Source organism: Myotis nattereri (assembly GCF_964212035.1).
Source record: "Myotis nattereri genome assembly, chromosome: 7".
Taxonomy (NCBI): domain Eukaryota; kingdom Metazoa; phylum Chordata; class Mammalia; order Chiroptera; family Vespertilionidae; genus Myotis; species Myotis nattereri.
In genome coordinates, this window is record NC_138082.1 from 11,610,304 (window position 1) to 11,629,892 (window position 19,589).

At 43.3% G+C, this 19,589-nt stretch overlaps 1 protein-coding gene across 1 annotated transcript; it reads left to right on the forward strand.

The window, feature by feature from the left end:
• Positions 1-6,876: 6,876 nt before the first annotated feature.
• Positions 6,877-13,360, forward strand: CTLA4 (cytotoxic T-lymphocyte associated protein 4). The gene is made up of 4 exons (XM_081095957.1): positions 6,877-7,058; positions 9,973-10,320; positions 10,773-10,882; positions 12,229-13,360. The coding sequence occupies exons 1-4, from the start codon at positions 6,950-6,952 to the stop codon at positions 12,331-12,333; spliced, it is 672 nt and encodes a 223-aa protein (XP_080952083.1). The 5' UTR covers positions 6,877-6,949; the 3' UTR covers positions 12,334-13,360.
• The last annotated feature ends 6,229 nt before the right edge of the window (positions 13,361-19,589 follow it).

Below are 19,589 nucleotides of genomic sequence, written 5' to 3' on the forward strand. Positions count from 1 at the left end.
TCTTAGATTATGTCTAGAATTGTGATTTTTTAGACTCAATAAGGAGGCAAATATTAAGTTATTGGAGTTACAAAACATATTGAGCTATCTGGGGACACTGACGAGGCATAAATTCAGTGAATGTGTGAGTATTCAAATAGTATCTGATTTTTAGTGTAACTTATCATCCATTCACTAGAGCAGTGGTCGGCAAACTGGTGCTCGGCAAACCACTGCTCAGGAGCCACATGTGGCTCTTTGGCCCCTTGAGTGTGGCTCTTCCACAAAATACTGACTTCTGTGCATGGGCCATGAAGTTTCAATCGCACTGTATGTGCGCGCCAGCAAGTGGTATTTTGTGGAAGAGCCACCCTCAAGGGGCCAAAGAGCCACATGTGGCTCGCGAGCCACGGTTTGCCAACCACGGCACTAGAGAGTATAAGAAAAGAAGGGTTTACTAGTATATAATAGTTGAAGTTTGAAATCCATTGTTTTCTCAGTATTCAATATATAAGTTAACATCTTACTGAGAACATACTAGACACAGTTTCCAATATTTTATTGGTATAGTCTCATTGAATCATTACAGTAAACCTATAAGATAGTTACCATAATTAGTATATTTTACAGATGAGGAAACTGAGGATAATAGAAGTGCAAAAACCTCATCCCAGACCACACATTTAGTAAGCTGTAGAGCCAGGACTTGAACTCATACCTGTCTGACTCCAGTAATGCTATTATTCACTGTGCTGGGCTCATTACTGCCTCTCTGTCTTCTCATTGAATCCTTACTTACTAACACTTTCCCTAGAGCTGGAAATGAGATGCAAGAGAAATAAAAAGAATTGAGACCTAAATAGAAATGCAGAAATTCTCCATCACCTGTAACATACAAAGGAGGTCCTACGTAAATGCTATGTGAGAGGTAAGGGTGTGAGTGCCATGGAAATAGAATTTGAAATAGGGGAGACAGAATTCCACATGGCTGCCTACAATACATCCATATGCTACAACATGTTATTGCACTTATGGCCATAGGGAAAAAAAATAAGTACTGCATGGGAATGAGACCAGGATTTAAATTTGTTTTTTGCCACTTACCAGCTGTAGGACTGGATCAATCAAAAACCTACAGGCCCTGACTGGTTTGGCTCAGTGGATAGAGCGTCGACCTGTGGACTGAAGAGTCCTGGGTTCGATTTCAGTCAAGGGCATGTACCTTGGTTGCGGGCACATCCCCAGTAGGGAGTGTGCAGGAGGCAGCTGGTCGATGTTTCTCTCTCATCGATGTTTCTAACTCTCTATCCCTCTTCCTTCCTCTCTGTAAAAAATCAATAAAATATATTAAACAACAACAACAACAACAACAACAACAAAATAAACCCCTATAGGACACCTGGTTCAAATAAGATACTCAGTGAAAGGACTATATTTTGAGAGGTTTAAAGAGGATAAGGGGCAGAGGATGTTAATACACTCAGGTTCTATCAACAGTGGGAAATAATACCGTTCTGAGAAATCAAAGAATCAGGGGAAGAAATAGTGAGAACTAACATCATAGAAAGAGGTTCGAGGCCACCCAACAAGAGCTATCATTGAGCAGAGCTACTGTTACTGCCAGAGACAGCCCCCTGAATCTGGGAGAGAGCAGGGAAGAAATACCCTGACCTCCATTCTCATGCCCTCTGATCTGTTGGTGCCTCCCATCAGCTGATCACTCCCAAAGGCCAACCTGCCAGGGAACCCAATTTTCCGCGAGGGTCTGTCTCCCACGGATGTGAGAGAATGAAGAATAACTCTGAGCAAGCCACTTCCTCTCTGTAAATTTCAGTGTGTTTATCGATGCCTACCATACTAATAGTGACTTTATAATTTTTACTTTCCACTTTCTATTCGAAAAACCTCAATCTTACAAAGAATTTATAATAATAGTACCATGAACACACAGATATACTCTTCACCTAGATCCACCAGTTGTTAACATTATGTTACTGTTTCCCTCTCTCTACTAACACAAACATACACACATATTTTTGTTGAACCATTTGAGAGTTATTTGCCAGCATCTTGAGACTTTATTTCTAATACTTAAATAAATATCACCTAAAACCAAGAATGTTTCCTTGCATCACCCCAATACAATGATCACACTCAGCAAATTTAACATTAATACAATGCTATTATCAAATATAGTATAATTCAAATTTCCCCAAGTGTCTCAATATAATGTACTTTTTTGATTTTTTAAAAATTGTTTTATTGCTTAAAGTATTACAAAGAGTATTACATATGTCTCCTTTTTTTTTCTCCCTTTGACAATCCCCTGGCCTCCCCTACCCCCCAGTGTCTTATGTCCATTGGTTATGCTTATATGCATGCATACAAGTCCTTCGGTTGATCTCTTATTCCTTCCCTCCCACCCCCCAACCCTCCCCGGCCTTCCCGCTGTAGTTTGACAGTCTGTTCGAGGCTGCTCTGCTTCTGTATCTATTTTTGTTCATAAGTTTATAATGGTCTTTATTATCTATAAATGAGTGAGATCATGTGGTATTTTTCCTTCATTGACTGGCTTGTTTCACTTAGCATAATGCTCTCCAGTTCCATCCATGCTATTGCAAATGGTAAGCGTTCCTTCTTTTTTACAGCAGCATAGTATTCCATCGTGTAGATGTACCACAGTTTTCTAATCCATTCATCTACTGATGGGCACTTAGGCTGTTTCCAGATCTTAGCTATGGTGAATTGTGCTGCTATGAACATGGGGGTGCATATATCCTTTCTGATTGGTGTTTCTGGTTTCTTGGGATATATTCCTAGAAGTGGGATCATGGGGTCAAATAGGAGTTCCATTTTTAGTTTTTTGAGGAAATAATGTACTTTTTAGTTGTTTCATTTTTTTTTTCAATCAAGAATCACACATCAGATTTTATTTTGTGTGTTCTTAACCTCCTTTAAACTAAAATAGTTTTTAAAGGTTTCCCCCCCCCCCCCGTTTTAATCTTTTATAAAATTAACATTTTTGAGGAATCAAAGTCCAATTCTGGTGGTCACTTTTTCTGCAGAAAGATCCCAATGTGGATGTGTCCAATTGTTTTTCATGATTAGATCTGGTTTAAACAGTGCTGGCAATCACACTGCAGAGGTGCGGTGTCCTCTTCGGTGCTTTGTGTCTGGAGGCACATCCTGTCAGAATGTCCCATCATGGGTGATCTTTGCTTTGATTGCTAGGTTAAGGCAGTAGCTGCTATATTTTTTAAAAATATATTTTTATTGATTTCAGTGAAGAAAAGAGAGGGAGAAAAGGGAGAGAGAGAGACAAAAACATTGATGACAGGAGAGAATCATCGATTGGCTGCCTCCTGCATGCCCAGTAGCTGCTAGATCTATCCTTTATTTTTACCCCCTTTGTAATTATCAAGTAGTCTATGGGATAAGATATGTGAATATATATTTTTTCACCAACATTCTTTCACCCGGTGGTTTTCACAACCATTGGATTTTCTTGCTGTGGCAGATATCCTATATAATAAAAGGTCAGCACAACCAGAATGACCAATCGACCAATTGCTATGAGGTGCATTGACCATCTCTCGTTTCCTCCCCCTAGCCCACAGGCTCTGATTGCTGGATGGTCAATGGGGAACCAGGGTGGGTGGCGGTGGGGTGGGACTGGGGACTGGCAAGCAGGTGGAAGATGGCCCTGATTGCAGGCTAGGCCCAGGGACCCTACCTGTGCACAATTTCATGCACTGGGCCTCTAGTAGCTTCATAAAAGTATAATTGGGGACATTGTAAGACTTCTTTGAAAGTTCCTATTACAACCCTTATCTCTTATTATGTTAAATGTTTTCATCCATTTGTCTCTTCATTTAACAAACGTTTATAGAGTGCCTTGGCCTTCTGAAGTTTTCATCAGTTGCTTCACTGTTGCCTACACTAGTTAGTGCCTCTGGATTGGATCTTTATCCTGTGTTCCAGATCCATATTGGCAATTGCTTTTATATCTCTCCATCTGATCATCTATGGATACCTTAAACTCACATGCTCAAATTGTACTCATCATATTCAATATATTCTTCTTATGTTTTCTATTCCAGTAAATTGCACCCCTGTTTCCTCAGTGACTGAAATAAAAAGGACTCCTATTTATTGAGTGGACAGCTGCCAAAGTAGGTCTTTTATGCATGTTACAGGTATTATCTCATTGAATCCTTGCAATGACCTTGAGAAGTAGGCACCACTTTCTGGAGGACATTGGGCTCTCAGCCCCAGATCAACAGCTAGCAAGTCTTTGTGCTGGGATTCAAATTTACTTCTCTTTGACTTTAAAGTCTTTGCTTCAGTGGGGGATTGGCTAAGTCTCTTTAACGCTTAGTGCCTTGGTTTATAAATTGAGAAAAACAATAATCCCTACCTTGTAGTATTGTTTTGGGACTTGAATGAGATTAAACTTGACAAACAATATAACAATTCTTGGCAGCACCACATTACCTCCTAAGCCATAAATCTCATGTCATCCTAAACTTCTCCATTCCACTCACTGTTTGTGGATTCATCTTCTTAGGGACCTTTTTTTTTTTTTAAAAATATATATATATTTTATTGATTTTTTTACAGAGAGGAAGGGAGAGAGATAGCGTTAGAAACATCAATGAGAGAGAAACATCGATCAGCTGCCTCCTGCACATCTCTTACTGGGGATGTGCCCGCAACCCAGGTACATGCTCTTGACCGGAATCGAACCTGGGACCTTTCAGTCTGCAGGCCGATGCTCTATCCACTGAGCCAAACCAGCCTCGGCCTTCTTAGGGACCTTTCACAACCGCTATCATTGCCTTAGTTTAGACCAGGAGTTGGTAAACCATGGCCCATGGGCCAAACCCAGCCTCTACCTGTTTTAGTAAATTATGTGTTTGTTTTGTAAGTTGAGATATAATTCACATTGCAAATAATGTTTTATTGGAACACAACTGTATTCATTCATTTGCATATTTTCTGTGGCTGCCTTCACCCTACACAAGCAGAGTTAAGTAATGGGAACAGCAATCGTAGGGCCTGCAAAGCCTAATGTATTTATTTACTGTCTGGCTTTTCACAGGAAAAGTTTGCCAATTCCTGGGGTATTGCAATAGTCTCCTCCCCGGTTTTCCTGGTTATATCTTATACCTCCCTGAACCCATCCTCCCCATTCCTCTTCCTGTGTGAGGGGGAATTTCTCAAAAATGTGAATTCAGTCATGCCAATTTGCTCCTTAAGGTGCATTGGCTCTCACTCCTAAAAACATCACCTTCCTTCTGTGGCTGATCCCTGCATTGGCCTTGTCCTCTGGCCTTACTGAATACTTTATGCTCTTTCCAGCCTTGGCACATGCTGTTCTTTTTGTCTGAACACCCACCTCTTGCCTTTGTCCTCAGTAATAAGCTCAGGCTTTACTTTCTCCAAGAAGCCTTTTCTGGCTTCCACAGGCCAAACCAATGGCTCCTCTACAGCTTGTGCAATACCTCAAATCCAGCATTGATCCACTCTCTCCCGACCCTGGGGTTAGCTGTCTGCCCCTGTCGCTGCGGCGAGTTTCTCTCAAGGGCAGGAGCATACATTTTTCACTTTTGTATCTCCAGTGTCCAGTCTGGGATCCAGCCCTTAGCACATGCCCATTAGGTTGCTATTGCCTGCTGGCATTTCAGCTGGGATTTGAGGGCTTAAGATGCTAGGGGAGGACAGCAGAAAGGCAGGTCAGGGGAGGAGCTGACACCTTAGCTAACTCCTAGAGGATGGGAAGGAGGATAAACAAGATTAAGGGAGAAAAAAAAGCAGTGATGAGGCGTGTTGGAGACAAGCAGAGGAAGGAGACATGTGAGGGAATGCTGGGAGACAGGGTGAAAAAGGAGGCATTCGATGCCTGCGTACTCTAGAGCCCCCTCTGCTGTGCGGAGGTGCGTGCACAGTGGGGAACGTGAAGGGCTGGGGCAGGCAACACCACCTTCCACATTGTCACTGTCTGTTTGCCTGCCAGCCTTCTATGAGTCTCTTAAAGCACTGACTGTTTTTATCGTGTCATGATTCAGTCCTCGGTGTACACACTTTCTGGAATAGCATGGATGTTCAATAACTCTTTCTTTCATCATTGACATCTGCGACAACGCCCCAGTTTTAAGGAAGGGTCCTCAGGGCTCAGTATTTATTCTCTTAGAAGATAAGCATGTGTCCTGTCTAATAAATTGGAGAACTTGGACTTTTTCTGGACCTTCTCCAACTCTGGTTCCTCTTTGTTGAGTGAAGGCTTTCCAGGGCACCTGAGTTCTTTCCTAATCTGTAAAACCAGAGGCAGAGCAGTTTATTTTTTTTATCTTTGGTGATTTTGGTATTTTCTCTCAAAGAAATGCTAAATGGAGCTTGGAGAAATGGCAACTCCTAGCTGTGAAGCCAGGGATGGTGCCTCCCAGGTAGGATGCAGAGCTTTTCTTGATGATGTCTCCAGGCTAACTCTGCCCTTAGCTTAAGGGCGGGCAGCATGGCAGTTTCGGGGTGTCACTGAAATGTGCTGGATGCTAACAGATGCCTAGACCATTGGGTACCACTGGGATCCAGGGGAACTCCTGCACTCCAGGAAATTTTCCAAGGCTCCACTGAGATATCCCCAAAGCGAAGAAAAAGCTTCAGTTTCAAAGTGAGTGCGTTTTTCCATCCAGCGATTGGCTTGTTTTGTTCAGTTTTACTTTGAGTGTTTGAGGTTATGTTTCGACGTAACAGCTAAACCCACGGCTTCCTTTCTCGTAAAACCAAAACAAAAAGCCTTCTTTTATTCAGATGCCCTCTCCCTGTACTGAATGGGGAAGACTTCTACCTCGATACGAGCCCGCTATATAAAGTCCGTGATTCTGTGTGGGTTCAAACACATTTCAAAGCTTCGGGATCTTGAAAGGTTTCGCTCAGCTTCCTGAAGCCCGAGCTCGGCTCCCGCAGCGCCATGGCCGGCTTCGGGTTCCAGAGGCGCGGGGCTCCCGGCGGCCTGCCTCGCAGGACCTGGCCCTGCACCGCGCTCTTCTCTCTGCTTTTCATCCCTGTCTTCTCCAAAGGTGAGTGAACGCGGAGGTGGAGGAGGTGTTTCTCCCACCCGGGTTTCAATTCTTCCAGCAGTCACGGGCCGTGATTTCTAGCACAGCCAGAAGCCACAGGTACCACGGAGCCTCCAGGCTGGGGTAGCCCTGTGTCCTCCGAGCTGGGGAGGGCACAGCGGGCAGCAGCGCGGACGCACAGGTGCAGCTGGTGGCTCGCAGAGCCAGCCACCGAGGAGAGGGTGAAGAAGGACCTCTGAGTTATGTTTTCAGGCACTTCGGTAAGACTGCAGGCAAATACTGTAAAGTTAATGAAGCGATTTAAGAGAGAAAAGATAGCCGCAGTCCTGAACACATCTGAGCCTGGAATCAGGACAAGCTCAGGATTTCTCTTAAACACACACACACACACACACACACACACACACACACACACACACACACCACTAATTGGAGAAAATCATGGAAAGTTTCTTCCCTGCCCGACTCAAGGTCTTAAGCTCCTCAAATTCAATTGTATAAAGCAATTAGCCAGCTTGTTTAAAATTTAAGCCTTACTTTTATTCAGGATTTTAAGGTCCTCTGAATCAACTCTGTAAACCATTTAGCTAATTTAAGAATGAAAGCAGCTTGAAATTGTAAAACAGAGAAAGGAAGCAAGCCATCAGTCCTGCATAAAACACTTAAGAACTACCTGAGCTACCTGTGGAATTCCGAAGCAGATTCTCCAGTTTTCAGATGAAATAAAGCTCATTAGAGGCTGAAACCAGGTTTGTTACCTGGTGTAGAATGATGAGCATTCCCACTGAATTTCCATCTTATCTCTCGCTAGACCTTCTTGCGAAGAAACCATGAGTTTGTATACAGTGTAGTCAAAGATGTCTAACGATTTAATTTTTACTGAATTAGAAATACTCAGATGCCCTTTATTATTTCACATTAAAGATTAAATACCCTCAGAAATATTCAAATTTCCCTTTTAGGGCATTTACCTCAAACTGTAACTGAAATCTTCCCATGGTGGCCACTGGGAAATTGAACGTGACCAGACTTAGTAGTGATCATTGGGAGCTTGCCTGGGGTGGTCTTCTTTAGGCTTACAGTCAACTCAATAATGATTATTGAGTGTCCATTCGGGCAGGATGTAATGGCTGCTCTCAGGCATAAGCTGGAGGAGGTGTTATTGGTGCACAAAAAAAAAAGTTTAATGCAGGGCAGAACTTAATTTCTGTCATCAAGTTACAGCCCTGCAGAGGGTGTTCAGAGGGCATCTCTGGCAGATGAAGATGAGGGCTGAGGAAGGAGACTATTGTCTAATCAAGGCTGCTGGATTAACGATGGCAATGGCTGCTGCTATATTGCTGTCTCTTCTGAGGACGGATGTTGTCCGGTACAAGTTCCTGGGGAAAAGACTAGCACCTTCAATACAGAGTTAATGTATACACGGGAAGAGGTGTCCTGGAATCTCAGACTGGAATGATAGGTTGGGATTAGATCATGAAGGTTATTTACATTATTTGTTTTTGCAGTGTTATGCAAGCATCAAAATGTTTGGACAGAACTCTGGCCAGTGCGGCTCAGTTAGTTGGGAATCGTTCCATGCATGCACTGACGGGTTGCTGCTTCAATTCCCAGTCAGGGCACATGCCCGGGTTGAGAGATCCCCAGTAAGAGGTGTGCAGGAGGCAGCTGATCGATGTTTTGCTCTCTCTCCCTCTCCCTTCCTCTCTCTCTTTCAAAAAAAAAAACCAATAAAAAATCTTTTAAAAAAGTTTGAACAGAATGAGTGACATGATGGTTCAATCCAAGTTTTGGATGTCACTTGTATGATTGTCTGGAGGGCTGGCCTCTCTTATACTGTAGAAACCAGAGAGAAAAAGAGCAGAGCACCCTGTGAGGATGCTCAAGTGAGGAGAGAGGGAGGCGGAAGATGTGGTGGCAGTGGCAGGGAAAGCCCACAGAAGTTAACAGCAGGGATGCCTCAGCCTGGAGAGGAAACGACCTGGTGCCCTCTTGCTCTGTGGCTTTCTTCATCTAGCAGCATCCCTCATTCTATGATAATAATGTCAGGGAAGGGGGTGGCCGATACAGTGAGCCAACGTGCAGCTACTCATGGGTAATAGAGGTATAGGGCCAGGAAAATGTAGGCAAAAGTTTTTTGAAAATATAAGGCAATATTCTCTACTTCAGCCTCCAAAATTTTCTCTAGTACTCTGAACTATATTTCCTCTACTTGCATTATAATCTTAGAATACCAGAGTTGGAAGGCACTCTGATACTATCTAACCATTCCCCTTTTCCTACATGTGAGGGAAAGTAAAGTCCATAGGGAGGCATAACAAATCATATATTTCATGGAAGAGCCAGGTCTTCTGTTTGTCACATCCATGTTCTTTCTGGCACAACCAACTGCCTTAAAAAACTATTTCCCAATAAGAAACACCCTTTAAAAATACATATTTTTATTGATTTCAGAGAGGAAGGGAAAGGGAGAGAGAGATAAAAACATCAATGACGAGAGAGAATCATTGACCGGCTTCCTCTTACATGCCCCACACTGGGGATCGAGCTTGCAACCCAGGCATGTGCCCTTGACCGGAATGGGACCCTTCAGTCCCCGGGCCAACATAGGTACCCTGTCAGTCCTCAGTCCTCTATGCACTGAGCCAAACCAGCCAGGGCCAATTAGAAACACTTTTGTGGAGAGTAGCTGGAAGATAGCTGAGAGATAGAGGGAAAGGTGGCGGGGGTGGGGGTGGGGGAAAGTTGGAAAAGGGAAGGGATAGCGGGTGGTGATGGGCTGGTTTAAGGAGAAGAGAATAACTGAAAGCTAACGGGAGGGTGCCTATCAAAGATAAATCTTCTCTGGCTTTTACCTGGGCCTGGTGGTGGGTGAACATGGGTTCACAGAGTTCCTTTGGGTTTTCCGTGTTAGGGATGCACGTGACCCAGCCTGCAGTGGTGCTGGCCAGCAGCCGGGGTGTAGCCAGCTTTGTGTGTGAGTATGGATCTTCCGGCAAAGCTGACGAGGTCCGGGTGACAGTGCTGCGGAAGGTGGGCAGCGAGATGACTGAAGTCTGCGCCACAACGTACATGGTGGAGAAGGAGTTGACCTTCCTAGATGATTCCACCTGCGTTGGCTCTTCCAGTGGAAACAAAGTGAACCTCACCATCCAAGGGCTGACGGCCATGGACACGGGCCTCTACATCTGCAAGGTGGAGCTCATGTACCCACCTCCCTACTATGTGGGCATGGGCAATGGCACCCAGATTTATGTCATTGGTGAGCAAAGCCATATCACTGCCCTAACACCTTTTGCACTTGTCTTCTTTGCATGAAAATAGATTCGCTCCTTAATGTCAGCTGGCTCATGTATAGGATTGTGAAAATTCTCTTTAAGACTTCTCTGGCATACTACCTGGTAGCCTTTTTGATAGTATGGGTGGCAACCCGAACAGCATTCTGTTTATAAAATAAAATGGGCTGGAGAAGGTCTTCTTTCCATTGACATGTTGGGACACTCACTCTGAAATGATAACTTATCATTCAGTTTTCTCTTATGCCTTTGATATGCCACTCCTGGGGCAGTAGCCCCGAGTAGTTGGATTTAATCTATGGGTAGCAATATTATTAAGGTCTAGAAGCTCAAATTTCTTCCGTTTTTTATCAATGGAAGTAAGGCCCTAATGTTTAAAGAGTGGCTCAGGGAGGCTCTGCTTTGTTTTCTGTTGCAGATCCAGAACCATGCCCGGATTCCGATTTCCTCCTCTGGATCCTTGCAGCAGTTAGTTCGGGGTTATTTTTTTACAGTTTCCTCATCACAGCTGTTTCTTTGAGCAAAATGGTGAGTGTGATGCTGACAACGCACCAATTTGGATGGGGATACCTTTAGTGATAGCAACTGACCAGATGACGCTTTTCGTTTTCTTGAGATGAAGCAATAGGTGAGGAAGGCGAAGGACAGTGGTAAAGAGGACGCTAGAACCCGAGGCATTGGCCTTTGAGGTTTCAGGATGACTAATATTTTAGATGAGTGCATTTGACATCGAATGTTTGTGTGCTTCTGAAGAAGGTTTCAGTTTGAGTAACCTTTTGAACAACATGGGGCAGTTGTTTTGCTCTTTATCTTCATGACAATGTGCTTTGGTGAATAACCCTGAAACACAAGATTAAGTTGAGCCAAACGCTGCTAGAGAAGGCCATCCATCTGGATGAATTTCACTCTCTCCCTTAACGTCCCTCTTCCTCACCAGGAAGCCATCTCTCTGTGAACCCAACTGTATGCCTTCTTGGTCCACACTGTAGCTGTCCACATGACACCTCTCTAGGGCGCTCTGTTTCCCAGTCAGCTTAACTGGGAAACTTTGGGAAGTCTTGACCTCCCTTCCAGCCCAGCAAAAGTGAACCCAATTTTTTTATTTACTACAGTTTGTTGGTAGAAGAGAAGAAGGTATGGAATCTGGCCCCCTATCAGGATTTCTTTCTGACAGTCATTTTCAGCCACCTCTGCCTAAGGCTGGCTTTGTCACAAACTTCTCCCTCTCTTTCCTCCCTACTCCCTCTCTCCCTCCCTCCACCATTCTCTTTCTCTCCCTGCCTTCTTCTCTCCCTGCTTCCCCTTCCTCCCCCTCCCCTTTCTCTCTCTCCTAAAATCCTCTCTCAATCTCTTCTGTTGCGGTAGTTTCTTCCTACCTCACTTGCTACAAATCACCTCCCAGAACAGTCTGCTGGACCTGGAGCTTAATTTACTAGCTGATAAAAACTGGGAACTGATGCGGACAGAAAGAAAGTAATAAAAAGTAGATGAGGACGAGAAATGAGAAATACAGCTCTCAAACAGAATCACTAAAGCTCATTATCTTATCAAACTCGTTCCCCCACAGACAACATCCAGTCACTTACCATACACATTTGGGGTGTTTTTTTTCTGAAGCTTTCTCAAAATCTTTTTCTTCTATCTTTCAGTCAGGGAAAAGTAATTGCTATTTTGCATTCATAGCACAGAGTTATTTATCTAAACTGAATTTTAATGGCTCAATCAAGAAAATCTCCTGCGGCTTATAATTCTGTATGCTGTGAACATTCATTTTCCAACAGGGGAGGGACCCGATAGTTACTGAGTCCTACTATGGTTAGAAGTGACTTCTGTATTCCTCAAGAATAACTACTGTTTCTTGTTGTGTTTGGCAGCTAAAGAAAAGAAGTCCTCTTACTACAGGGGTCTATGTGAAAATGCCCCCCACCGAGCCAGAATGTGAAAAGCAATTTCAGCCGTATTTTATTCCCATCAACTGAGAGACCATTACGAAGAAGGAAGACCATTTTCTGATTTCTAGGAGCTGAGGCAATTCCACCTTTTTGCTATCCAGTTATTTTCATTGATTTGTGTACTTTGGGGGGATTCATCTCTCTTTAATGTAAAGCTGGATGCAGAACCCAAATTAGGTATACTACAATTTAAAGCAAAGGAGCAGAAAAACAGAGCCAGGATGTTTCTGTCACATCAGATCCAATTTTAGTAAAAGCATCACTTGGGAGCAATATGCGGATGCAGCATTATGATGTGGAATCAAGGAAGTAAGTTAAGGGATGGTACAGTCCTGGGAAAGCAAAGGATTTCCATGTGAGACGTTTCTAGCTGAAATGATGTTTTCAAGTTAAGTTTTTATGCTGTGGTATTTTTCCTAGCAAGTGTATAATTAAATGAATAGTTTAAGAATGCTCACATGGCTATATTTGAGCCGGTGATTCCAAGGGTTGTATTGTACCAATATGTATTTTTTATATGATAGTAATGTGCATGGGGGCCACACGTGCTTTTGTGTACTTGCTGATAGTTTGAATATAAACACTATATGGCAGTGTCTTCCCACCGTGAGTTCAGGGGAAGCTTGGTGAAGGGGCTCAGGACACTAATACACCAGATAGAATATAAGATCACCTTCTAACTAGCCTGGAAACTGGATACGGTCATAGCAGATTCTTGCGGACATGTTGGGCTGAATTGGTGTTGACATGTGCTTTGGGCTTTTATGCCAGCTCCTTTTAATGGTTTTCAAGGAAACCAGAGTTAACTTGATAGAATACCACTGTTGAGAAAATGGCCCATTCTGGGAGTCCTATGGGTGTGAGCTTCAAGGGAGCTCCAGTTATACACACGGTTAATGCCATGGACAGAACAAAGAAGCAGGTAGCAGAACGGGGTGCATTAAGGGTTCTGAAAACTAACACTGTTGGTGTTTTTTAACTCAATATTTTCCATGAAAATGCAACAACATGTATAATATTTTTAATTAAATAAAATCTGTGGTGGTCATTTTTCAGAGTTCTTATTTTCCTTGTAATTTGAGTATTGTGTTTGAATTTGCTTTTGATTGATTCATTCAGCAGTAGGTGGGGTCTCCAATATTAGAAATACTGGGAACAAAATGAAAAAAAATCCCACAGGGCAAATGCTTCATGAGTTAGCTATCTACCAGCCAATTACCTGTAAGCCATTCTTGGAAGAATTCAGCCACTGTGCTTTTGATTTCTTCACAACTATTTGAGATATTAAGTGGGCTACCACGGGTATAGCAGTTCTTGATAAATCACACTGCACTCTCTTTAGCACAGGGTTTTCACCTCTTCTTTCTTACCCACAGCTTTCTTAACTCTACTGGGCCACCCATTACAGTTGTCATGGCAACTCCAGGGTTGTGAACCATGCCCCTTGCAGACACTTTGATCTGCTTCCATGACAAACAGAACTCTTCCTTGAAGCTTCCCAATGAACTATTTCACAAATGTGGGGAAAACATACCTGTGATACTATCAGCTAGCAGGCCTGGCCCACTGAGCCTTCTGTGATTCTTGGTTAACCAATTGTGGCCTCAGCCTGCTTGGTTTCCATTCTTGACCTCCACATCCTGTTTTTGTCTTGTGAAATGTTTCTCAGTGTGGCCAGGGACCACCAGTAACTGAATGAACTTGCTGAAAATGATGATTCAAGTGCTTAACTTCAGAAGTACTGAATCAGAAACTTGGGCAATGGAGCCAGGAATTTGAGAATCACTGCTTAGGCATCTCTTTCCTCTCTCTCTCTCCAACAAGTGCTAACAAACAAATGAGACAGCACATAGTGGGTATTCCGTACATTCCATAAAGATTGTTAAATAAAAATGAATAGGTTTTTCAACATATGGTAATAGCAGTTACCTAGAATGAGCTCCTACTCTGTTGAGGTTAACTCTTGCTCTCTTGGCTTTTGGTTGGAAGCCATAAAGAAACACACAATTTTGGAGCCCCCAATAGGTACTATCATTTCTATTCCTCCAAATGTCTTTAGAGAGATCATTCTTTTTCATAGTTGATGGCCAATCTAAATGACAGAGAGGGCCTCTCAGGTACCTTTCAGACACCATTAGATGATGGACTATTTATTTAAGCTTAGTATCTCCTGTACTACTACTTGAAATTCTACTATTAGCTATTCATTGAGTTAAGCACTATCCTCTTCATTCAGTCTCAAAAAAGTAAAGTACTTTTTAGCTCAAAAATTTTCCCTATGGAAGAAGAAATGGGCAAGAAAGAGTATGTCCTGAGATTCCACTGAAAGAGGAGAACGAAAATATGGGGTGAGGGCATCTGGTCACTAGATGAAAGGCCCTTCTAATTCCTAGTTTGTTTAAAAGGGTAGATTAAAAGTCCTTTGCCTGCAATACTCAGAGATTCATTGTCCCCCCCAAATCAGAGGACCAACTGTTTCATGGCATTCCAACCTTCATCACTATCTCCATGTCTGTGATCAGGGTCCTGCAAAGACCCAAAGATTCTGCTCATCTACATGGGGCTTGGTCTACGATGGAGGGGGAGTCTGGGCACTATAACGTTTCTCACTGGAACTGCTGGTCCCAGGTAGGAATGTGAATGACAAGGAAAGCAGGATAGAGTTACCTGGGTCAGCCCCAACTCCTAACAGTTCCCAGCATATACCTCTGCTCATCTTCCTTTATCTTCCAACATGGTACTCTCATTTCTGCTACTTCTTGTTTCCACATATTTTACCCCCAAATATCTTTACCCCTCATTTTTACATCTACTCGGACTCATCTCAGATGCTGCCTCCTCCATCATATTAGCTGGTATGTCAAGCCCTCGTGGATTTCTCCCCTTCTGTATTGCAATTATATTGGTTTCACCTCTAATTTCAAATGTGCAGGGTAAACTTCTCCAAAATAGGAATCATTACAGCTTTAGGCACACAATAGATGCTCAAATAAATTTCCTGGAGACTTGGGGAGCTAGGATATCTGGGATTATGGGAAGGACAACTGTCTCCCCCGTCCCACCCCCCCCCTGCTTTTTTTAGAACATGGCTGTGTTTTCTTAGGTGGCTTCAGCCTAATATCTTTTCCCTTTGACCAGCAGAAATAAGTGCAGGTCAATCTATCTTGTGGCTTAAACCTTTAAGACTCTGGAATGTGACCTCCAGCTGGCTGCCCTGTCCCCACATTCTACTTTTATCTCAATCCAGAATCCAGTTTCTTCCAATCTTGTGTGTGTGTATGTGTGTGTGTGTGTGTGTGTGTAAAGGCAAAAATGCTCATTTTTACTCTCTCTGTCTCTTTTGAACTGTGGGGTTACTACTAAAACTGACTATATTTTTATATCAAGTCTGAACCTTCTTCCATCTCCACAGTTGCCACACACTTAATTTACTTGGAATTGAACTTGCAAAATGTTGCTGTGACCGTGCTGTTAATTGCAGCAAAGCCAGGTAAGAAGTTGGAGAGTTTACAAATTTAAGTTATTCTTTTGGGAGGTCTCTAAGCAAAGCAGAAAATATGACTTTCCATGGAAAGTTATTTCTATTGCTTCACTTCTTTTTGGCACCTGGTTAGAGCCATGACTCGGGTGTCTTAATGGCTTTGTTTTATTTTATATAAAAGAGATTTATTCAGATGCCTCGACCAGGGAGAATGGTGGACACCCATCACAAATACCATCCTCCTACTCCCCCCCCCCACCTTTCCTGCTCACCTGTGGTTCTTATAAGGATAGAAAGGGGACAGCTGTTTTTCCTATTCAATTATCTTATTAACTTTCGTCATACTAGGGCCTTGTCCATTCATCTTTGTAGCTTTTGGCACACTTGGTATAAGAACCTTTCCTTGAACATCTTGACCAATTGGGGAGACTCCCCAGGGCTCCCTGATTGTCCATGGTAGGACCTGCCATCAGGAAGTCTGGAGATGCCACAGCCCTTCAACTCACCTCCCACGTTAGACATGCTACCTGCACATCAGAGGGAGCCAGTTGGAGTTTTGGAGGCACCCTGAATCCTGGCCCACCCCTCCGAAGAAGTACAAACTTGCAAAATGTTTGTATAGGGCTAATGGTTCCTGCAAAGGGCGGAAGCTATTAATCTTCTAAATTTTTTTCTTAGAAGAATTCAACTTGCTCTGATCTATATGGCAAGAAGTCTGACATTCAGCCTTTTCTTGGAAATTGTTACTTTCACGCGTGCACTCTATTATAGGTGTTCTTTCATTTACTGTGCACAGTAATTGCCTGGAGCACTTGGGAGACATGCAGATTGAGGTGCCTCAGACGCAGAGCTTTTCGTTTGTAAAATTGGAGGCAGGGCCTGGAGATTTTCATTCTCCAATGAGTCTTTGGGTCATATTTTCAGAAGCCCTGGTCTAATTCAGGAGCCTACCATCATTGATGATTAGGACTAGAGAGGGAAGCTTGGAAATTATTTTAGAAGAAAATGAGGCTCAGAGACATTAGGAAACTTGTCCAAGGTCACAGAGGGAGGCAGGACTAGAGCCAAGCTGAGAGGCCAGGTCTGCTGATTTTCACATTCGGGCTCTGCAGTGGGTGACACTCTGAACTGTCTGCCCAGGAGATGTTCTTTTCAGGCTGCTTTCCCTCTCACCTCCATCCCAGCTGCTGTGTGAAGCCTTGATGAGACCATTGCCATTGTTTCTGGCCTGATGTTGGCTCTATCTTTTCTATCTCCCCCTTAACCTTACAGGGCTCTAGCAAGAGACTCCAGGTGACTCAGCCTGTCCTCAGCCATCCTACTGAAGAACGCTGCAGAGGAAAACACAAAACCAACACTGGCCAATGGTCTGTCAGTGATGCTTGCAGTACACTGAGAAGGGATTGAAATTCTGCTGGAAGTCATGCCGCAACCCAGGGAAAGGACACATGCTCTTTTTATCACAGGCAGTCAGGTTACCATAGCAACCAATGCTGTTTTCAAAACACATTAGTCACACAAAGTGATTTAATCTATTTGAACAACAACAACAAAAAAAGGAGGCTCTCTCTGGGAAGAAATTTAGAAAATACATTTCAAGAGGTGATTTGAAATTTTAGACAGCAATGCAAGCAATTTCTCAGGTACAGCAGCCCTTTTCTTAGGATGTTTCCTTTTTCTTCTTGCTTCACTTTGACAACATGTTGCTTCATCCTGCAGTCGTCTTAGTAGTAACTTACTTTCCTCACTTTGTTGAAAATGAAGCGTGCTTTCCTCTTAGTAGTTGACTTGCAACTCAGATATAGTCTCTAGTCTCCTGGGAACATTTCTTTTGCCCCCGGTACATCAAAGTTATCTATAACTATGAGTAGACTTTAAGGACAGAAAGCTTGGATCTGTGAATAAAGATGAGCATTCTCTAGTATTCCTTTCCTACTTAAGAAGCCACCATGCTGGATTCAGTTCATGAGCTCCTCATTTTGAATGAAGTGGGAGAGGAAACCAACTTGGAAGCCTTTAACATTGCATGGGTGCACTTAGCTAAAGCAACTCTCATGGCAACCTTGCAGGAAAAGTGCTGCCATCATCCTCATTGTACAGGTGAGGAAACGGAGGCTCAGGGAGTTTTATTATTCTCCCAGAGCCATGAAGAGTTAAGAGTAGAACTGATGTTGAATTCCAAAGCCCATATTCTTTTCAAATGACCATACCCAGAGGGCTACTTGCAGAAGGAAAAGGGGGAAATGAAAAGAGAATGGAAAGTGCTAGAGAAGTAAAGCATGCATCATGGGGATTACAAATGGGTGTTGGAATAAGCAAATAATCTTTGGACAAATGCTTTGAAAGATTTTTTGAAGATGCTCATGCTTGAGATTACCTCCAGCAGCTGAGAGTTAACCAGTGAAAGAAGAAAACAGGAATTGAAGACATGTAAAAGTGGACCACTGACTTCAACCCACACAGTTAGCCATAGCTGTTTCCCACTCACTGGTGCCAAAATCAGTGAGCAACATGGCTTCCCACTCAGGCATGGGGAAATGGAAACCATTGATAAAGCCAATGGCAAGCTTTGATTTTCTTTCTTTTTTTTTTTAATAAATATATCCTATTGATTTTTTTACAGAGAGTAAGGGAAAGGGATAGAGAGTTAGGACATCGATGAGAGAGAAATATCGATCAGCTGCCTCCTGCACACTCCCTCCTGGGGATGTGCCCACAACCAAGGTACATGCCCTTGACTGGAATCGAACCTGGGACCCTTCAGTCTGCAGGCCGACGCTCTATCCACTGAGCCAAACCAGTCAGGGCAAGCTTTGATTTTCATCTAACCTATAGTATGTTCCCTGTAAACGGGGTCATTCCCAATTCAAAACAGGCTGGAGGTAATAAAAGCAGTGACCGATGAAAATCAGTGGGAGTTACCTTGCATACATATCTGTGACCCTTGGAATGGGGCTAGTTTATAAAAGAATAATAATCAACCAAGAGAAGAAGGTGAGGTTGGGAGGTGGTGGTAAAGAGAAGGGAGAGTCTGAGTTGGGACTGAGGGGTGCTGGAAAAAAAGAAATGAGTCCTTTTGAGGAAAAAAGTAGGGAACAAAAGCAGAAGACAGACCTGAAGATCCCCCAATGGCAATTAAAAAAAATGGACTGGTATTCTGTGAAAAATGATCAAGCAAGGCTCAATGCCACATAGAAAACTAAAGATTGAGAGAAGCCCAGGCCAGAACCAGGGGATTATCCAGCCGAGACTGTGATGGAGGTAGCTGTGCACAAATAATTTCTACTAAAAGTCAAGGTGTGGGAACATCCAGGGCCAAAATAAAAAAAATGACCATCCCTGCCAGGAATGGGCATTAAAGGCAATGGTTCCACTCTGGGTGGGTGGTGGTGGAGGCAGGTGTGTGTGTGTGTGTGTGTGTGTGTGTGTGTGGTGTGGGAGTGGGCACTGTGCAAGGGTGAAAGCTGATTTGGCGGAAGTCGTGTCAGGGAGCATCACAAAGCAACTGCTGAGTGCTTTAAGCCTGTGCAAGGCTGAGCAGCATGGGCTGCATGTGTGCCAAGTTGAGTGTTTATAATGTTTGTACTTTGTGCCTGAAAAGGTGATTCATGGAGGGCATGATATCTGTGTGCAAGATGTGAAGGGCTGGCATATGAAAGAGGAATTAGATTTGCTTTGTGGGTTTCCTGGAACACTCAGCTCTGGTGCTCCACAAGAGAACATGATGGAGAGGGGGATTTGCACACTTTTCTTCCTATATGAAAACTTGGGTTCAGAGACAGGGAGAGTGCATTTTATTTGG